The sequence below is a fragment of the Notothenia rossii genome, assembly GCF_949606895.1.
Source record: "Notothenia rossii genome assembly, chromosome: 4".
Classification (NCBI taxonomy): domain Eukaryota; kingdom Metazoa; phylum Chordata; class Actinopteri; order Perciformes; family Nototheniidae; genus Notothenia; species Notothenia rossii.
Window position 1 is genome coordinate 79,536,874 of NC_136902.1, and position 20,679 is coordinate 79,557,552.

Genomic DNA, 20,679 nt, shown 5'->3' on the forward strand with positions numbered 1-20,679 from the left:
TTGGCCAAAAATGACTTGAAAATGTGGTGAAGAGCACAAATAAAGAAACTGAATTCTTGAATGTTTGATAACAATTTCATTTGACCCTATTTATACAGTATTTCCTTGATTCCTCCTGTGTTTGCTCACAGTAGATCCAACTACTAATGCCAGGAGGATCCAGACAAGCTGTCAGCCACGCAAGGCTTTGAGGGGCCAATAAGGAGGGGGTTGGGGGTGCAATCTGTCAGCCTTGCCTGTGTCCCCTGTGCCCTCTCGGTCAGCGTTGAGAACTGAAACCCCCGTCTCCCTCTGCCCACCTGAATCCCCATGACAACAGGAGCAGGCCTTATTACAGCTCAAGGTTAGCAGGAGGTTATCTTCTCCTGTGACAGCCTGCCTGCCGCAAGTCTGGAAACCAGAGGGGAGGGTGCGCTAGTTTGTCTGAGAAAGTGTATAAGCAGGTGAGAAAAAAGCTGCGGGTGAGGCTAGCTGAGGCAGCTTTGATGTGGCGTGGGTGTGTTAGGAGTGTGTGTATGAGCAGGTGTGCTTCTACCAAACACAACAATGAGATGTCACACCAGCATTTTACAGTCTAATTCAGAGGACAGGGTATCAGCAAGACCACCTGGCTGCCAATACTGACAATGTACTAAACTCTCGCTACTGAAAAGATTTAAAAATGGAAATTATGAAAAGACTTTCAAAGGTTCTGCCTACGTCAAGTCCTTCGACCCAGAACATAAAAAGAGCAGGAAATAAAATCAGCTTTCAGGGATTTGAGGGGATGCATGTAGCTATTTGGAGAATACAAGCAAAAAAGGGAAATATTTTAAGCTGAAAGAGAGCACATGGTACGTACTAGAGAAAAGTTATTTTGATGTAAGGTGTGATGGTATTGTATGCTAACCACACTGCAGAGCACTATATTTATGTAGCTCGAGCGGATGATTTGTAATCATGAATCATTTTCAGTATATTTCAAGTGTTTTTTCATGGTGCAAGAACAATAAGGCTCACACTCTATTATTCTGCTGACCCTCACTTCACCCTATGTGTGGAAAAACAAAACAAAGAACACACTAATGTGCAGGTTTCAATATACCCATTCCCCAAAGGCTGAGAGGAAAACAGGGGAAAAGATGTGCACTAATGTCGACAGAAGGGGAGCAAACTGGCTGGTTTCCATGGTTACCGTCAGCCCACAGCTAGATGACGTGATGAGGAGATAGTGAGAAACAGGGCAGGGTGAGTACGTGGACAGAGAGGACAGATAGAAGCGGGGGAAGGAACAAAAGAAAGCTTGAAAGCCCATATTGTAGCTGAAAACTTGGTCTGATTTAATGAGGTCAAAAGGCCTGAAAACTGGACCCACTATTCAAACAGTACAACCCCAGTGCCTTTTTTTTGCCTATAAGAAAGGTGCAAGTCACGTTGTGTCATTCGATAAAGTCTATACAAGTCTCATGTGAGCATGGATGCTAATTTAGACATTCTTTCTAACCAATAGTCGACCTTAACAGAACTATTAGTGCAGGGCTGCTGTGGTTGAAGTTGCCCATCTGCAGCTATTACTGATGCAAAAACAGATTGAATCCATCATTTATCGCCAGCTGCAGTGAACGGGCAAAACAAATCCCTAGTTCACCCGTCTGGGAGTTAGCAGCCGTGAGTGCACTGTCGGGACACATGTAGGCATTTTAACAGTAAATCTCCACCGCATCGAAAAGTAAGGCAGGGAGCTTTTTAGCTGTGTGTCTGCCTGACAGAACGCTAGGGTTTTTGGGGTTTTGCTGGTGTTTTGACAATTAGTTTAACAATGATCTAATTAGTTGATGGTTCTGATGGCTAATCGTTAGTCGATTGCAGCTCTCATTGGATCCATTCCTTGATCAACGGAGAAAACGCTGTTTCATGCGACGAAGCCAGGCGCTAAATTCATATGTCTGGATCCAGAGCTGCTCTCTCATGTGCTTTGAAGCCCTAATGGAGTGAGAGTGCCTGTGACACAAACAGAGAGGGGGGTGAGACGAGGAAGAGATGCATGACCACATGGTTCTGAGAAGAGGGGTGAGTCAGCGATCCAGCATGTCTGCCAGTGACATCACTTCCTCCCAATTGGTGCTCCATTATCATTCACTTTCACATCCTTACGATGAGCAACACTGACTCACAGAGGCTCCAACCTTTCTTTAAATGCCACCTCATTCTGTATAAAGGATAAAAAACGTGGCCAGTTTTTGGTAAGTCAGACAATGAACAGTTAAGCTGTTTGAAGTGTGCTGCAGAGGCTATACATCAAGAACTCCCATTTAGCTGAAAAACAGATTAAGCTGTACCTGGTGGTGGCTGGGCCGTTCTGTTTCAACGGTCATTGGATTATGATCACACATGTCTGTGCTTTGTTAGTATGGCCAACAGCACAGTTCAGTGATATCAGAACAAGACTTCAACTGCATGGCTGCTGCTGTGTTTGCGTTGAAAACATTAGAGTGTGGTGGTAACCGTCTGAAAACACCTTAACAAAAGCACGACGTGAGGGCCGTTTCTAACAATGATTCTCACAGTGTAAGTCTTTAATAAGTAAATTATGTAGGGTAGAAATAATAGTAAAAGTCCATCTGACATTCCCCAGACCATCAGTCCTGTGATATCCTGAAAACATTTCAAAGCTATAGCAGATTGTTTTTGTTTTGCCTACGTGCAAATCTCAGTCAATGCTCATTCACCTCAATGTCCTATTCATAAATATGTTCTTTACTTACAAAGCCTGGACATAAGTCAACGCGCAACGACACTACAAATATTTTCATGTCAAACGATACCTTAATTACAGAATGGTTGGAAAGCCGCCTACTCTGCTGAAATGTAAGAAAGAGACATAACTCCACAGTGCATGCAGCACTCTCATTAACTACAGACGGACCATTAATGCTCTAATAAATCTGAGGGGAAGAGATTTTGCTTGTCTGGCCAGGCCATTGCCCTGGTCCATATATCTGTCTACGGCCACAAACCTTACAATTCAGTATTACTAGACCCCTTGATGCATGGACCTGTTCAATGTTTTAAATCTGCTGATACATTTTTAATAGGAAGAACCTGAAGTAGGTGAAAGGTCCCCTGGCACATATACAATTCACCTTCTTATGGATTATTTCCCAGACATACAGCAAGGGTTCTTTTGGCAATGCAAGGGAACATATTGAATTGCTTAAATAGTAACAGTATAGCAATACCACCACCTCCAGCACAGTCATGACATGGATTATCAAACTTTTTCAGCTAAATAATTGACTACTTCTGCTGAAAAGGTAGAATGGGTGAAAGTAAAAAAGAGACGTATTTTGTGTTAAGAGAAGAAGCAGGACAGTGGAGGGCTTAAAAGGTTAAGATTGTTCCTCTGTTGTAACAGCCAAGTACTGAACAGCTGATAACTTCTGAGAAGCATTCCACAAAAATCATATGACAACGTTGCATAATTGCAGAGTTACAGTTAGATCTCCTTGATAACTGTAACTAATCTAGCATTCCTCTTGCTTGACCGATCAGTTTGGCTCCTTCTTTGTTGAGACTTGCAGCATGTCTCCTGAAGGCAATCACTGCCTAGATTAAAACAGACAATGTTTCCAGCATATAGTTTCAAAGAGGAAAAAAATGAAAGAGAAAATCTGGTTTATCCTACATTTCTGCCCTTTACTTGATTCCAAATGTTGTCAAAGCCTCTTAGAGGAGCGATTATTCTAATGTTGTTCCTTTCAGTGTGAAACAGGTAGGCTGTCAGGGAAAGAAAGCAGCAGTCCTCTTTCATATGAGTTAGGAGCACTGCAGTGGGGAAAAATACTTCAAAGGGGAAACTCCCACTGGGATCCAAAAAAAAAAAACGTGCAATCAAGGACACTCTGTTTACAGAAATCAGTCAATACAACAGCAACTAGTCTTAACTAAGGATGTGTGTGTGCAGTATTATTTCAGATCAAAAAGCCGTATGGTCAACACACAAAAAAGTCACAGTTTTGTTCTATAATGGGCGTGTAGTATGGCCTGAACACAATTTCAGTCACATGCTGAGGATGGAGCTTTGAAGCCAAAGTTTGTGTAGTTGTGCGTACTTTTTTAAAGACCATCATGGTGTGTCAACTCCAAGCTTGCATAGACAGAGTTACACGAATAGAAATTAATGTTTGTACCAAAACATATCTTCTGAGAAACCATTTATTTTGAATGTCTCTGGTTGGAAGGGTTGAAAATGACATGCACGTTTTTTATGTTCTGAAACGTGCATAATATGGTCAGTTGCAAATAATTATGTTCAAATAATTTGTTTATATTTGTATTAATTTTGTTATTCCTTTTGTTGAAAATGCCACAAGTGGGTGAATGATGAGTAAAAAAGAAAACTAGGACCGAATATACCACCAATGACGCACACAATAAAGATGTGGATGACTGGAGCAAATGAATGCTGGATTATGCCCAATTGGAAATGTAGTTCTCTTTATTCTGAGAGTCTGGTCCTCTTTCTAAAACTGAGGCCTTTCTATATGTGGGACGGTGAATGATTGATATGGGATGGTGGGTCCAGAACAGACACGGTTTCTAAGCCAATCCATCTGTCTGTCAGTCCTGAGGCACAATTCCCATCTGTGCTGATGGACCCCCTGCAGATGCATCTAGCCGTGCTCACTACACTGAGCACCAACAGAGAGAACTGAACACGTTAAATGTTTGTAGGATCTCGCACGGACTTTAGCTGACAAGGAATAGTGAGGAGTAAACATTTTATCTATACTCCTTGGTGGCTCCTTAAAGTTCTCTTTCTTCGCAATGTTAGCAACACCCATTAAGGACCGTGTCTGTAGGTTTGAGACTTGGCTGTACTGACCCTTGCAAGTGTGTCAAGCATTAGTGACTGTGTGTGCAAGGAAGATACGGGGTGACAGATGTCTCCTTAAGGTGAATTGCTCACAGAAGAGCAACAACAGATACATGACAACATTTGAAATACAGCATTTCTGGGTCCAACTACCGTAATTTTCGGACTATAAGGCGCACCTGAATATAAGCCGCAGCAGCTAAATTGAATGATGTGTACATATATAAGCCGCACTGGACTATAAGCCGCAGGTGTTTTAATGTTTAATTACCATATGTAAGGGTTCGGGCACAGAGGGGATTGTCGGGAAAGAGATGGCTGTTTGAGGAAGCTCCCATTTATTAACATTTCAACAAACAAGTTGCATATTTGCATAACGTATTCAAGTGTTAGCATTTAGTGCAATAGTAGCTAAAGAACATGTACTGTGCTGTGTAAACTGTACTGTATCACATAGCGTTTCAGACACACAAACTTTTCAACTTTCAAACTTAAACGGTGCGCTCCCAGCGCACGTACCGGCAGTGATCTACAGCAGCGGTTTTCAACCAGTGGTACGGGGACAAACTGTCTCGCTCTCGTAATGTCTGTCTGTCTCGCTCTCGTTCTGTCTCTCATACCACTCTCGGTTCCACTTTTACTTTCGCGCGCTACCTGTCTCACTCTTTTCCGGCCTCCAGCTTTTCCTGCTGGAGCCCGCCGCTTAAAGGTGGGGGGCGCGGACCGGGCATTGAGCCCATAGAGTTAAAGGTGGTGGACTATAACCTGTAAAATCCATAGATTTAGGAGGTCCCCTAGTGGCCGTTAGTGGCCGTAAAAATCCATAGATTAGCCGCACCGTTATATAAGCCGCAGCGTAAAAAAAAAAATGGGGAAAAAGGCGCGGCTTATAGTCCGAAAACTACGGTAGTTGATGCTATCAGTGAAAATCTTAAAACCGTTGAGCCTTTAATCCACAAATCTAGTAACTAACACTGAATTACCAAATTGTTGACTAATTTAAAGCTGAAATCAAAACCTGATTAACCCTTCTCCAAAAGAAGACCTGGGTATGTGTGTGCATGTAGGAGTTGTTTTTCATGAGCAAGAAGACAAAACAGACAGAAGTAGAAGGTAGAGTTTTAGATAATAATACTTATTGTCTTTATATAAACATAGGGATATTACAGGAGAGGTAAATGTCCAAGTGATCAGTTTATCCAAATACAGATTATTCCCAACTACCTGTATGTACTAACAATATCTCTTCTGGAGCATTATGACATTTGAAAGACAGTACATTTAACCAACGTCATTTTATTTACCAGTGTAAGTTCCACATAGCTTTCACTGTACTATTCTATACTACAGCCTTTCTTTGTTTACGAAGCCTTTATGTTTTCTGAATGGCAGAATTCTTGACATTTGACCTGTTATGCCACAACATTCACAGCCAGGCGAAAATGGACAAAAGAACAGAACCAAATAAAAATCACATGAACCATCTTGTAACATGGAAAAGGCTGTGGGGACTTTCTTTACAAAGAGAGTTCAAAAGCAACGGCCCATCTGCACACAGATGCCTCCAGGTCTTGCAGGGGAGCAGATAGTTTGTGTTCTGCGTCTATTTTTGTTACACGCCAGCGGGGACGAGTCCCCTGACCCAAGCAAGAAAAACAAACGTGCTTTTCATTGGATATGCTCACAGAAATAGAGATGTTGTGAGGATGCTGCGCAATCACAACATCTGACTGCAGTGCTGACAATACAGAACTAGTGGTGCACGATAATTATCGGGCCGATAATTATCGGTCCGATATTAGGAATTATGACGTCATCCCGATAAACCCGATAAAAGTATTAATAGCCCCGATAATATACAATATATTTTTGGGGTTCAAAAAAAGAAAAAAATATGGATTGGGATGAGGGGCGCTTGTTTTTCACTTTCCGTTTTGCCAGTACTGTGGTATTAGTGGTTTAGGAAGAGGGGAGTTTTTCACAAATCCAGCGCTCCCTAACTCATGCCTGGCTGTGACGTAAATGGTGTGCGGCCGTGAAGCCAGGACAGTAAACAAACATGTTGTCGGTAGTATGGGACTATTTCAAAGTTTCAGAGTTAGATAGTTCGCTTGCTATTTGTATTAACAAATGCAATGCAGAAGTTCCACGAGGAGGGAAAAAGGCAACGAGCTATAACACTTCCAACCTGATTAGTCACCTGAAACATTGACATCGCTACGATGGTGTGTTAAAAGCGTACGAAGACGCCTGCGCTGCTAAACTAGCGGCGAATCCAAAGCCAGCTGCAAAGGCACCGGGGCTTTTACCTATCGACGAGGCTTTTGAAAAAGGCAAGAAGTTTGCCAGAGACGACCCCAGGGCTAAAACGAGGAAAAAACTACAGGTACATTTAATATATATATATATTATATTATTATCGGTTATCGGTATCGGTCTTGAGAAGCAGGAAGTTATCGGTATCGGTTTCAAAAAACCAATATCGTGCATCCCTACACAGAACCAATTTAGGGGGGAAAGATTATTTCTCTTTTTAGAAGAAGTGGTTTCACATTGGTGATATAACTGTTACGCTGTCTTTCTTGCTGATGTTAAAGAACAGGTCAAGGTCTGCTGGAAAGACACAAACAACTAGGAAGGATGTTATGTCTTCCCTTGTACTAATTTCGTTTTGATAAAAAATAAATAAAAATAAGAATAAACAATAAATGCCAAATACATTTTTTTTAGGGCAAATTTAACAGCAAAACTAGTGCACTGCAGATTAGACAATTTCCCTCCAGTTATTTGGTGACTTTTTAAATGTGAAAGCAGTGACCCGAATGCAATGGAAACAAATCTATACGTTTGCTGCCTGATGGTAGATGGTCAAAATGTAGGGGGCCTAATGAAACACTCTCGTAGCAGACAGTCAACCGGTCCCTGTTAACACAACGCCCTCTCCTATGTTCAAAATCTGCTGCTGGGTTTTCAAGCTAGCTTGACAGTTAGAAATCATTTATTTTAGGGGCACTTTTTGCCAACAAACTCAAAGAGAGCCCCAACGGAGCCAAGCGACATCTCCAAAGGGAAGAATGCATGTGAATGTGACTCAAGTGCTGTGATGGTCTCACACCAGTTTCCTGTGGGCTATGGGGCCCGAGACTTGTGTAACGGAGAAGAAAAGAGGGGTAAAGTGGGAGTCTTCCTCTGAATGGCAAATAGCATGACAGATTAGCATTCCAATAGCTCTCTCCATACCGACAGACCCCGCCCACAGTGCTAATCTAAAAACACAGGAACATCGTGAGGAATGTTAAGAGCCTTGTCATGTGAGCGCTGAGGCATTTCTCAATGACAGTGCAAGACGGGGCGCAAGAAGGACAAGCATGGGTGTCCTCTCCTTTCAAGTGAGCAGCAAATGTCTTCATTGTATCCTTTTTAAGATATACCATTTTGACGTGGTTGTTTAAGTTGAAGGGAATTATTAAGCACCAAAGCTCAGCGAGGTCATTCCATCTCCTTCTCATGACCTTGTATCTCACAACATGCCGCCGTAACTTTTATCCTCCACCTCAGGGCTTAATTACCAAGCCCTCAGCAGAGCCAAATTACAGTTTGCTCGTTATCACAGTCTCTCTCACTTCTACCACTTGCTCAATAAAGCACACGTGCAGATATTTCTTTGTATGTATGCCACTTTACTGGATATGACAGACAGTTTCTAGGAAGATCTCTGACATCGTTGGCATTTGGTTTACCCGTGGAATCACTCTTGAGCCGTTTCCCTGTTTCTTCCCGTGTGTATATTAGGGCAAAGGTAGCCCTCTAAGCTCATAGGGCACACATAGGGCAGACTGCGAATACTAAACATTATCAGGGGTTTGTGGTGTAGATGGAGGATCAATGCATTTGTGCACCAAGACCTCAGGGGAGCTCAGGAACCTTAAACCAGTCATTGATTCTCCCTGAGGGGTACCAGGTTAAAAAAATAACAGAAATGTCCTTATTTAAACTGCTACCAATCAATGCACATCCTTCCCTGCAAGCCAATAAAAGGATGTTTCAAAACAGGAGGAGCCATTTAGGCTTTCAAAACTACAAACAAAATATCAGTGGTTTTATAGTAGAGTTGACATTTGCTTTGGCACGGGTAAAACTAAATATTTTGGCACAGTCCCACATTACAGCATTAATTGAGCTGTATCATACTGTAATAAGCACTCATGTCTCTGGGCATCTTCAAGAAACATCTGGCACAACAGCAGCATAGCTTGTTTGATCCTCACATTTGATTAAATCAGTCAGAATAACATGGACACCACACACGTCAACAAATGGAGATGTGTGGCTCAAGCTGTAAGGAATCAAACGTTTACATTCTGATGAAGTTGTGTGCGTATGTGTGTGTGTTTGTACATGACATCGAATCGAGTATGAAGGTGAAAGGAGAAATGAAGTCCCATTGCATGATGCAACAGATGTACAAATTGTAAACACAGTGTAACCGATACATCCATACACTCCAGACATCCACACATATCAGCCACATGTAATGAAAGGTGTGTCGGTGACTTACAGTTCATCTCGTTGCCGTTGTGACAGCACCATGGTGACAGGGCGGTGTGGGCGGGGCCGGAGGGATCAGTTGGTAGAAGGTGAGTGCAGCTGCTCTCCTCAGTCAGGAGATGGGCTGTGCTGATCCAAGCAACACGGGCTAATGAGCTGTGTACTCCAATGGCGGGCGGTTGGTTTTGTCCAAACAAAGACTCAGACTGAGAGAAGGGGGAACGCAGGAACCGGCCCCCCAACTGGCTGACTCCAGGGACAAGAGAAATGGAGAGCCTGCAGACCAGTCACCAGCCGAGTCTACACTGCATCTGCAGAGGAGAGAGAGGGAAAGTCAGCATTAGGTATGCATGACAGATAACATGAAGTGGGTGGAGAAGAACATTTTTATAGGTCAGGAGTACTGCAATGTCTGCACCAGCTTACATGTAGATCAAATGGCTGAACCGGTCAACAATGGAAATAATAACTGAGGCAGAAAATACTTTCGATGTTATTTTAAACCAGAAAGAGGATGTGACTCCAACAGCGAGGCCCATCATCAGACATTTTATAAAAAAAGCTCCTCTTTTTCATAAACCACTCAATTTGCTGTTCAACTGCTTCCTTTATGATCCTTCTGCCATGTAGGGGGGTTTGGGAAAGAAAATGTACTTGTTTACACCAACCCACAGCGTCATGTTATTCGACACAATTTCTACTTTCATATATTCAACGAAAAAGTTGCAGCTTTGGATGTAAAGGTCTCCAATTAGCGTAGAGCCACAGTTGAAGGCCTATAATTGGATTCAAGTCCGGGTGAGCGTTGAGAAGCAGCGTTGAGAAGCAGCGCCGGGTCACCACCGTGAGTCCAGCCACTTGACAGGGAGGCCTGAGAGGCATGGCTTTCCATACAGTCACCGGTGCATCCTGCCATCACACTAGCTAGTTGATACCAAATGCTGTTGTTTTCTATGAAATGTAAAACAAAAGTGATTAAACAGGTCCCAAATGTATCTAGGTAATAGGTAGCATTTTTTTTTTGTTGTAAAACTTCTGAATTTAGATACATTTAGATTATTTAAAGGTGACCTATCATGCAAAATGCACTTTTGTACATCTTTTATACATGAATATGTGTCCCCGGTGCTCCAGGGAACTCACCAAGTGTCAGAAAACACAACCCTCTCTATTTTCCTCCATACCCAAATCTCTTAAAAAGGGGCTCCAACGGATCTGATACAGACTGATCCAGATTTGAACACTTCTATGACGTCACAGAAGTGGCGCTACGGCTATTGGGCCAACTCCACCAATCAGGAGGAGACAGCCACGGACATTGCCGTTGGAAAGCGCTGGAGACGCTGTAGTACATATGCCAGGCCTGTAGATGGTGCTGTTCTCACAGAATCAGCCCATGCAAAGACAGTGTTAAATTGAGCGAAATGAGGAATGGCTAAAATGCATGATCTGTTTGGTATTTTGAAAAATAAAAAGTATAAACATGTCTTATATAGGTATGGTCCTACACTATATTATTCAAATATAGCATGATAGGTCCACTTTAAGTAAAAAGTGCCTTTTGAGAATGAACTACTTTACTCTGCGTCCGTACTATAAATTGCCACATCGCATTTATAAGTGTTGAAAATCTATTTTAAACTGTGAGAGACTCAAAGATTCCCATCCCTTACTGTCATGTCACCAGTCTGGTCTGAGACCTATGCTCTGTTCTTGCAGCACATTCCTTTCTCAGTGAACACACAAGAGCTGACCCACATTCTCCGAGCAACGTACTTCTCCTCACATGTCGCCGACAGGAAAGAAAAACTGGACAGAGCGGACAGGCTCGAGTAACGGCTGCTCTCGTCAAATTCCTTGACCCTGCCGCCTCATTATGATAACTCCGCCAGATGAAATCACTACAACCGTTAGCCCAACATTTAATAGTGTTATTGTGAAAACGATTTTATTGCCATGAGCGGGGTATTTGTCACAAAAGCAATGCAGCTAAGAATAATGTGATGACGTTTATTACACTGCATAGTCGTCTTGAAAAGCACTTTACAAAAAGCAGGTGCCCTCTAGAATACTAACTGGGAAATACAATAAGCCTCTTAGTCTACTGGGATCAGCCTAAATCTCTGCCAGAAAAGGTTAACAAAAAGGTAAAAACAAAGCCAATTTAACTCTTAGAGACCTGCAACAAACTGCAAAAACGACATCCTGGCACTCACGTCGAGTAGGGGTGTAACGGTTCACAAACATTTCGGTTCGGTACGTACCTTGGTTTTTAGGTCACGGTTCGGTTTGGTACGTTTTCGGTACAGCAGAACAAATTATCACAAAACATAAAAAAAAATAAAACATTGTTTAAATCATTATTAAACTGTGAATAATGTATTCACTCAAATAAATACAAAATATAATAAAATAAATATTAAGGGGCAGCATTTCGATGAACTGAAATAATCTGTATTTGAACCTTACTGTACTAGTACTCACAAAACATAAACTATTAGTTTTGGGTTTTTAATTATTATTAAACTGTGAATATTCACTCAAATAAATACAAAATATAATAAAATAAACATTAAGGTGCAGCATTTCGATGAACTGAAATAATTTGTATTTGAACTGTACTAGTACCTAAGCAGCCAGTTTGACATTATGACTTACTTGTCATTGTATTTTCATGTTTTTTTTAAAGAAAAATTAACTTGTCCACATTGCTTGCCGAAAGGGCAGATCTGATGGCACTAACAATGTCCTATGTATGTTCCTTCCTGTGCACATGACATAAGCCGCTGTTCATAACCAATTAATGATTAATAAAGTTGTCGATTGAATCAATGTCTCCTGATGTGGAGAACACCCTCTCGCTAGGGACAGAGGTAGCAGATACAGCCAGGTAGCGCTTTGCTAACATGGCAACATAAGGATATTTGGCATTTGTAATAGCTATGGCTCGGTCTGAACTTTTTGCGAGTGGTGGAGGCTTAAATGCTAGTGGGAGTTGGGTTTGCACTTCAGTCTTTTTTCTTTTGGTACCGGTGATATTCACGTTCGGGTGATGCCTTTTCAAATGAGTGTGCAAGTTTGATGTATTGCCAGCCGCGTAACCAATTTTAGTTGAACAATGCCGACAAACAGCTTTGGTTCGGTCCATCTGTCTTTGTCCGTCATCCTTGTACGTAACTGCGAAACCAAAATGTTCCCAAACCGGAGACTTCAATGATGCTGGAGGATTTTCGAGCTCAACTTTACCTGCGTTCGCCATTTCGACAGTTCCTCAAATTACTGACTAAATTTGAACGCATCCCTGTGACCAGCTCTCATAGTATGCCTCTCGTCCAATGAAATGACTTGCTCGCTCTATGACGCGTTGAACCCAATATGAGCAAATTGCTCTGAATAATGCGACGCAGCACCTGAGATTACTTCCAAAAAGTTGTTCACGTTCTCAATTTTTTACGTTTAACGTAATATTCGTTCGGTACACACGTGTACCGAACCGAAGGGCCTGTAGGGTACGTGTACCGTTACACCCCTAATGTCGAGACACATGTATTGGAAAAGATGTGTTAGGCATGTATGTGAAAGGAGAAGTGAAGGAAACCTCTGGAGAAGGCATGAGGAATGGAAACACAGCAGGAAGTTGTGATGAAGGAAAATTCAAACATTTCAGCTGATGATGCAGTAGTGAAATGACCACAAGGGAAATGTATTCATTCTCACTCCTGCATGCATAAAAGGAGCATGGCATCTAAGGACTTATACGTATATTAAAACATAACGCTCGTATATGGAATATTGAGTCCATTCAGCTGAATGTAAGAACGGTAAAATTGTTGTGTTTGCTCACTTATTTGCATGTGTGTCACTTTGACATTGTAAAGCCGACTGCTGACCTCTGGACCCTGATGTCACCACACCTGATATGACAGCAGTCCAAATGTCTGCTTACCTCTGACTGTGTGTGGATTACAACGTGCAGGGGGTTTCTGGCTTCACAGCAGTACAACAACACCATAAGACAGGGCACTGAAGCTAAAAATAGTCCTTTATAAAACTCCAAATGGAAAATATCCATTAAAAGGCCTGCGCCTTCAACATCAACCTGGCTGTGGCGTGTGAAATGAGGTCATCTACTATATATTGATACTTCCCTCTGTACTGCTGGCAACTGTCATCGCTCTGAGTCTCCATTAATGTGTGAGACTCCCCTCTCTTCAAATCTCATTTGTGGTTTCAGTACTAAGCAAAATGTATGCTCAAACACATAATCAGGCTAATTGGCTCAACACAAAATGCGGTTGGGTCTTGCTGGAATGGGCTACAGGCTTGGTGCATCCGTAAATCTGCCAAGTGCCGGTTGATAATGGGTATGTGTCTTCCTCCCATTGATTCTCTTGTCTTTGTGTAGCAGCAGGAACTGTACAATAAGGGGCCCCTTGCTGTAATGCAGCAGACTGCTCTGAGAGACGACGTTTAATTTCCTGATGAGTCTCAACAGCTTATCTGTTGTTAAAATACCACATTTAATGAATAACGGATAAAAATCCTCCGTCAGTTTAAGAATGCAACAACAACCAAACGCCAAGTCAAAACTGTAATGAACCACAGCCATTGTATCACGGTCTTTTCAGTCTGTTTTGATATAGTCAAACTAATTAATTGGACCACCAAATATAAGATCTTTGTCAAATCCCTCAAACCAACAAACTGGAAAACCATGATAGAAAACGAAGAGCAATGTGTCAGCGTACTATTTCAAAAAGGATTTTCAAGAAACCCTGTAAACTATTCATTACGCAAAAAACTCAATGTCCATACAGTTTAACAAATTGTGCACCTGGTCCAACTGCTCAATATATGACCGCAGTAAAATGTTATAACCATGGATCCCTCAAACTGCCTAGTAGTATGACAGAAGAGGTATGTGTACAACATATTTATAAATTCTCACTTCCATGTCTGAACACAAGACACCCCTGTGGAATGAAATGCAAGAGGGGTCAAATTAAAACCACGGTCAGAGTTTAAAATGAAGTCTATAGTGTATCTCAGCAGCTCATCACAAAACATAGCACCCCACCTAAGCAATGCTGACAGTTACCACCTCACCGTCACGTCCTATTCACAGTTTTCTGTGAGTGTCATTATGTCAGCAAAGCAAAGCATCTCTAACATCTGGAATCTGGGTCGTCTTCATTTTTTGTTGGTGACTTCACCTTCATGTCCCCTATGTCCTGGGAATGTCACAGAATATGTATTGACTGCCTTTTTCAAACGGCACTGGTGACCATGGGGGACAAAAAAACAATGCTAAAAAAAGGCAAAAGTAAATAGTTGCAAGAAAATAATAAATAAGGTGAAGTTATTACCTTCCAAACTAAACCAAAACACTTGTGGGATCTGCTAGCTGACACTCTTTGACTAGATAAAAGGATAAGTGACAATCTTTCATTGGACTGATATTTTACATAAAAAGTAGCTTGAAAAGTGTGTACCTCTATGGTGATGTTTGGTTTTGATAGTGCAAGAATATTCTTCAAGACAAACACCTCTCACATGAGACAATTAAAGTAACTCTAATTTAACGTTGGTTTCAGCAGTGGCTGCAACTTTATTCAAATTCTGAATAAGATAACTTTGTGGCAGAACATGTCCCTATGAAGAGACAGCAACCCACAGAGTAATTGACGTGCTCTGAGTGCATCACTTTGCTGCAGCAGCCGGATGAACACGGATCATTTATGATGCCAAGCAATGAATTAGGTAATGTCTTTCATTATTCTGTGCTGTAGGGGTCTGTTCAACTCCAAATGTCCGGATTCTTAAACCAACAAACCTCTCTCACCATAGGGACTGGAAGGCTGAGTATTCTGTAAATCATCTTCAGTTTCTGTGAATGGCTGTTCTTGGTAAAAGCACTCGGACGCAAATCATCCTAAGAGCTTTGTCACTAACAGAGTGAACATCTGGCTCAGCTTTCAATCTGCAGCCGTTACAACCCGTTAGGCCGGTGACGGTTATATGAGTGTTGGTAACTGTCAGATAACCTTATTAAATTACACAACTAGTCTTTGCTAAGAGGCTAATAGAAAAGATGGGCTATTAAACAACAACCCATCAGATAAAGGTAACATAATGTGATCAATTTGTAACTTGTGCTTTTGCAAAATAGTTTTTACAACTTTCATAACAACGTTTCTTTAGGAATGAATGCAGTATTCACAGCCTTGGCTAATTCTCCAATACAATGGCCATCAGATACAAAAGTACCAAGCCCTCAAATTGTCAATCCAATGTAGCCAAATAAATTAGCAGGCCACCCTATTAGATCAAAGCCATTATCAAAACACAGAGGGACCACAGACTGAATAGGAAGTAAGCTCACACAGCCAAATATCTACACTGCCTGATCCACCTGCATACACAGGTGGGAAAAACACAATGACTACTAGTTAGCCTCATTACTGCTTGAGTAAATTGTGAAAGTACAAGATAAGTTCCCCACAATAACCATAATATGCTTGTTCAATGTCTCCTGTATTTTCACATAATGCTAAGAAGTTACTGGTTTAAATAATTAAAACTCTTATTTTAGAGAGGAGGTGTATACTAATTCAGAACCATGTTCAAAATCAAACCTTTCAATTGTTCAGGCAAGTATAGCAACCACTGTAAATGGTTTGGGTAAAATAATATTCAAAAGCCTTTAGAGTTGGTTGCCATTTACAGACGTTTTCCCACAATCCATGCGGTCATTTGTAGGTTGACTGGCAGTTGCTGCTGGCAGCAGGTCAGTAATGATCGGTCAGCTGGAGCTCAGCCGGGGTCGGGGGTCAACCTCTGGGTTTCTGTCGGAAGGAGAGGCTGCCCTTCAACCAACCACTATCACAAAAAGAAACACTCATGCACAATGTCTGTTGACACAAAATAAAGAGGCCCTCTTGGAAAAACTGTACATTCTGCTCCCTTAAGGCTACACTTCAGTCGTGACTACCCCAATGACATTAATGAAGAACGTCCTGCATGATCTGTGGCTTTGCTTTGTTGTTATACTGGCAATAAGTACCAGCAAAGCATATCCTGTAATGGCTGAAGCTTGTACAATCAGTGCAGCTGTGTTTCCATTGCTGAGTGCACTGAATAGACTGGCTGGCGGGAGGGACTTGCTTAATTTCACATTTGATAAAACTCGGGAGTGACTAAGAAAGCTTTTTTATCCTTTCTCTGTTAGAGAAATTAAGCATGCCTGTATTTTTGAAAAGAAAGAGAGCTGCTGTTATCATATTAGCTATTTTTTCCAAGAAGTCAAAAACAGATAATGGGTCTAGTGATACACAGTTTGAGTCTGTTTCAAGTACTGTGCCGTTTGAACTTTGACCCATTTCTACTTTATGCTCAGTCTGTAAAGCTGGTGTTTCTGATACATATCACACGTCATTAGATTATATAGGCTCCACAAATTGTATAGCTTTTTCACTTATCTAAATGAAAATGCTTGACAAATTTAGTTCACAGCAAAACCAGTCAAAAAAATAGACTGTGTGAATGATCTGTGTTAAGCTATATTATATACCAGGACTAAATATAGGCTATGCCTATTAGATTGAAGAAAGCATAACATTGAAACACAGGGAATATGACTCAATTTGACTTTACCACAGCTTGAGAGATATTCCTCATTAGTGATATTAAAAATATAGACCGCATCAGCGCCACTACAGTAGAATACATTGAATAACCCATTTATTTAACTGATTATTGATTGTAAATGTAGACATAGCCCCAGGCACATACGGATCATATTCCTTTTCAAGATGTGTCAGTCCAAGCCCAAAAACTCTTACCTGAGAGAAGAGCACTATAGTCCACTTTTGGAGTTGGAATACTGTTCTAAAAAATGCTATCAAAATCAAATATTTCCAGTAGATCAGATCCGCTGCAAAGCAGTCCGTGCAGGCGTGGCTGGGAAACATAAATCACCCAAGGACCCTTGATCAAACCAATGCTCTAACGTTATATCCGATATCACGACAAGGTTCACATTTACGAGGGGAACTCTCTTGTGGGATTCACTGCACACCCATGTGAGCCACAGCGATGATTTGCATTTATGCCCTTCGTTCACAAATGCCAGACCCGAATCACTCAATCATACATCCACACAATGAGAGAAAATAAACGTGCAAACTGAAAACAGGGCAGGCAGTTGAGTACAGTGTAGACTCAATAAATATAAACTCATCGTCTGCGATGTGCTCCACCCTGATTTTCCAGCCCTGTGCCAACAAACCGCATGAAGTCGCAGAGATGATGGCAGCTACAGCTGAGCATCCACCAGTGTGACAGCGCGGAGGGATAATTCTCAGGAGCATGTCATGTTAAAAAACTGCAGCAGGGTTTTGTGAAATTCCGTTACACTTATGTGCAAAGCAAATATACAAACCAGGCGAAGAATATCCTCTGATACAGCAGTAGTGTGAAACTGTAGCGTCTGCACCGACACACAACAACCTTTCCACCCACAATGATAGCAATAACATGTTCATCAGAGCTCACGTTAGATGCTAGTGGTACCGTCGTGTGATCTACATTATATTTAAGTGTCGCTGTTGTTGACAGGCTGCACTAAGGCAACCCTAAACGATGCTAATTACTGATTATTACTAACTTGGGATGGACGCCAAATGCATTTGTAATTTCCGATGGCCTTGACATATCTCACACACTGCCATGTTTTCACCTCGGTGCTCGCTGACAATTTTGGTCGACATGACGACGGTGCCAGCCGGTGTCTCAATGTTATCTATGGCCATTAGCTAATGTTAGCTAAAGTTAACGTTAGCTAAGTTAGCAGTCACAAAGTTAGCTCGTACGTTCACTCTAACAGCGACCAGAGCCTCGTAATATGCACTCAAGCTCAAATGGCTACAATTACCTTACAGAACAGCTAACGATGGCAGACCTGTTTTCAATATTGTTTATCTGGACTCAAGGATAAACTCCGCTGACAAGGTACCTGCTGCTCCAGTCCAAGCGGCCTATCCGCCATTTTGAGACATAAAAAGGAGGTGCAAAAATTACAGCCACATCGTCATTTTCCCCCACCTAACGCCAGATTCCTTCGACCCTGACCGGCTTCACAAGTGAAAGCTATTTGGACTCACCCTATTGTTCCTGCCTGTGAATATCCTCAGCCGTCTTTAACGCTAACACGACCCGACAGGGCGTGAAATTTCCGCTCCAAAATATGATCTTGTGATGTGGAGGTAAAGTGTGCCCGTCTTGTCTCTACGCCGCTCCTCGCTTGTTTTTCGTAGGCTACCGCATTCGCCTTCAGACGGGAGCGCGCACGAGATCGCGTTCACGGTCTTACGGGAGCGCGCACGCCCTTGATAGCAGAACATTTTTCTGTTTTTAACTCTTTAATGACTTCTCAGCATCCCTGCACTTATAACTACATTATTGGTGTAAAGTAACAAAGTAGATTTACTTAAGAACTTAACTTGAGTATTTCAATGTTTTGCTACTTTGTACTTCTGCCAGTACTTTTCTTACTCGAGTAACCTTTTTTTTCTTCCGGGCAGGACTTTTACTTGTAGGTTGTGTGTTTCATACTGGAAATGTACACTAAGCTAAATCTAATTTACAGTGTTGAAAGTAACAAGGAACTAGTTTAATGTTCAAGTAATCAGTAAAATAATCTTTCAAGGAAAATTGCATGTACGTTAATATTGTAACGTTCACAGATGGAGTCGGAAACAGGCTTCTAGTTATTAGGCTTTAATAACTCTTATTTCTTAGGATCACAGATTCAGGAACAGGTACAGCTTGGGGTTTCCACCTTAAAAAACTACTACTCAACTCCCACACACACACCTATATACACCCGTGTCTACGTCACAACCTCCCCGCCCTCCCCCGTCCGCTCCCCCAACCACAGGCCCGCACCTAGACCAGCATCCTGTGCAGCTCTGTGATTGGCCAAGAGACGGGGGATGCCTGAGTGACACCCTCAGCCTCCTATACAGGGTCGCTACAATATATATACAATTTCCACATCTGAGTTATCAAAACCCCAAACAACCTTATTTCCTAGTTTTATTGTATTCATTTTAATATAAAAGCAGACTCAAACCAGAATATAATAATATTATTTTGTAAACACACACATACCATACATCAGGGGAAGCAGACTCAATACACTTGGCCTAAGAAGCTTTGCTTAGAAGAAATGTCAGCTGAGAAAACATAACAATCTTCATTTAGTACAATAAATGTAAAATAGTGAGCAACAGTTGGGGATTGATGACGTTATTACACAGACACACATTTAGGACCCATATCTGAAAATAAAAGGAATACTTTTTTTGTCTCCATTCATTTGTCATTCTGGTTAATATGCATATTTCACACTGGTTTGTTTTCCTACATTTAGATTGCAAGTAGCCTAAGTGTGAATGGTAGGAAATTGTATGTGAAATAATATACTTAAGTTTGGTCCTATACACCATACGTTTTCTTGTATTATCTGAAGCTATTGTCTAATAAAATGTAATACCATCTCAAATGTGTTAACACTAACAGCTGAACTATTCAAAACACACGTTAAACTGAACTCTGGGGCGAGCTATGACTAAATCCCTGTGTTGAAAGAGCAACAGTGTATCTCTGCAGATTTAAAACAATTAATATTTCTCAGTACGTTTATTGTATATCTTAAAGTACCAACACAATGGATATCCTGCTGTATAGAAACATATCAATAGGCTCGGAAAATGTTCAACAGGTAGCGTTGTTTTAATTGTGGGCCATATGACTAATATTCTGGTGGGAAAATCAATTACCTCATTCTAATTTTTGTCAAAGTCAACAGAAGCCTGTGTATATTTATGTGTAAGTGAACTGTAACATCTCCTGTCATTCAGGTCAATGAATGTCATTTAAAATGAGACAAATGTAAGTGTGCCACCTTTTGGACTCTGTTGGTATTACTGTTTAGCAAGACGTGTCAGCAAGGGAAATAGTAAATAAAAACAATTGACAGGAACCCCGAAAAACCAAATCAGTTGGTGTATTTTTATAAATTGTTAAGTTATTACCCAGTATCACCCTGGTTTCATTCAGAAGCATGAAATGCTAAATGTCCCTTCTGTGGGACGAATTAAGGTATACTGATTCTGAAAATAGGCACAACACACACCACGCTGTGCTATTGATGTACTGTCATCATATTTTTGGAGCACAAACAGGGTTAGTACTAATAACTGATTCACCCAGAC

At 41.4% G+C, this 20,679-nt stretch overlaps 1 protein-coding gene across 2 annotated transcripts in view; it reads right to left on the bottom strand.

Annotated features, from left to right (window-relative positions):
• Positions 1-18,757, bottom strand: part of LOC307036149 (lissencephaly-1 homolog A-like) — a 41,066-nt gene extending 22,309 nt beyond the window's left edge. The window contains exons 1-2 of one of the 2 annotated variants that reach the window (XM_079676205.1): positions 18,565-18,757; positions 9,414-9,714 (exon numbers count right to left, since the gene is read on the bottom strand). In XM_079676205.1, coding sequence (XP_079532331.1) covers positions 9,414-9,445 — 32 coding nt within the window. In that variant the 5' untranslated portion in view covers positions 9,446-9,714; positions 18,565-18,757. Of the gene's footprint in view, positions 1-9,413; positions 9,715-18,335; positions 18,355-18,564 lie in introns of those variants that run through there. The other variant, XM_079676206.1, reaches the window with a different exon arrangement.
• Positions 18,758-20,679: the final 1,922 nt, after the last annotated feature.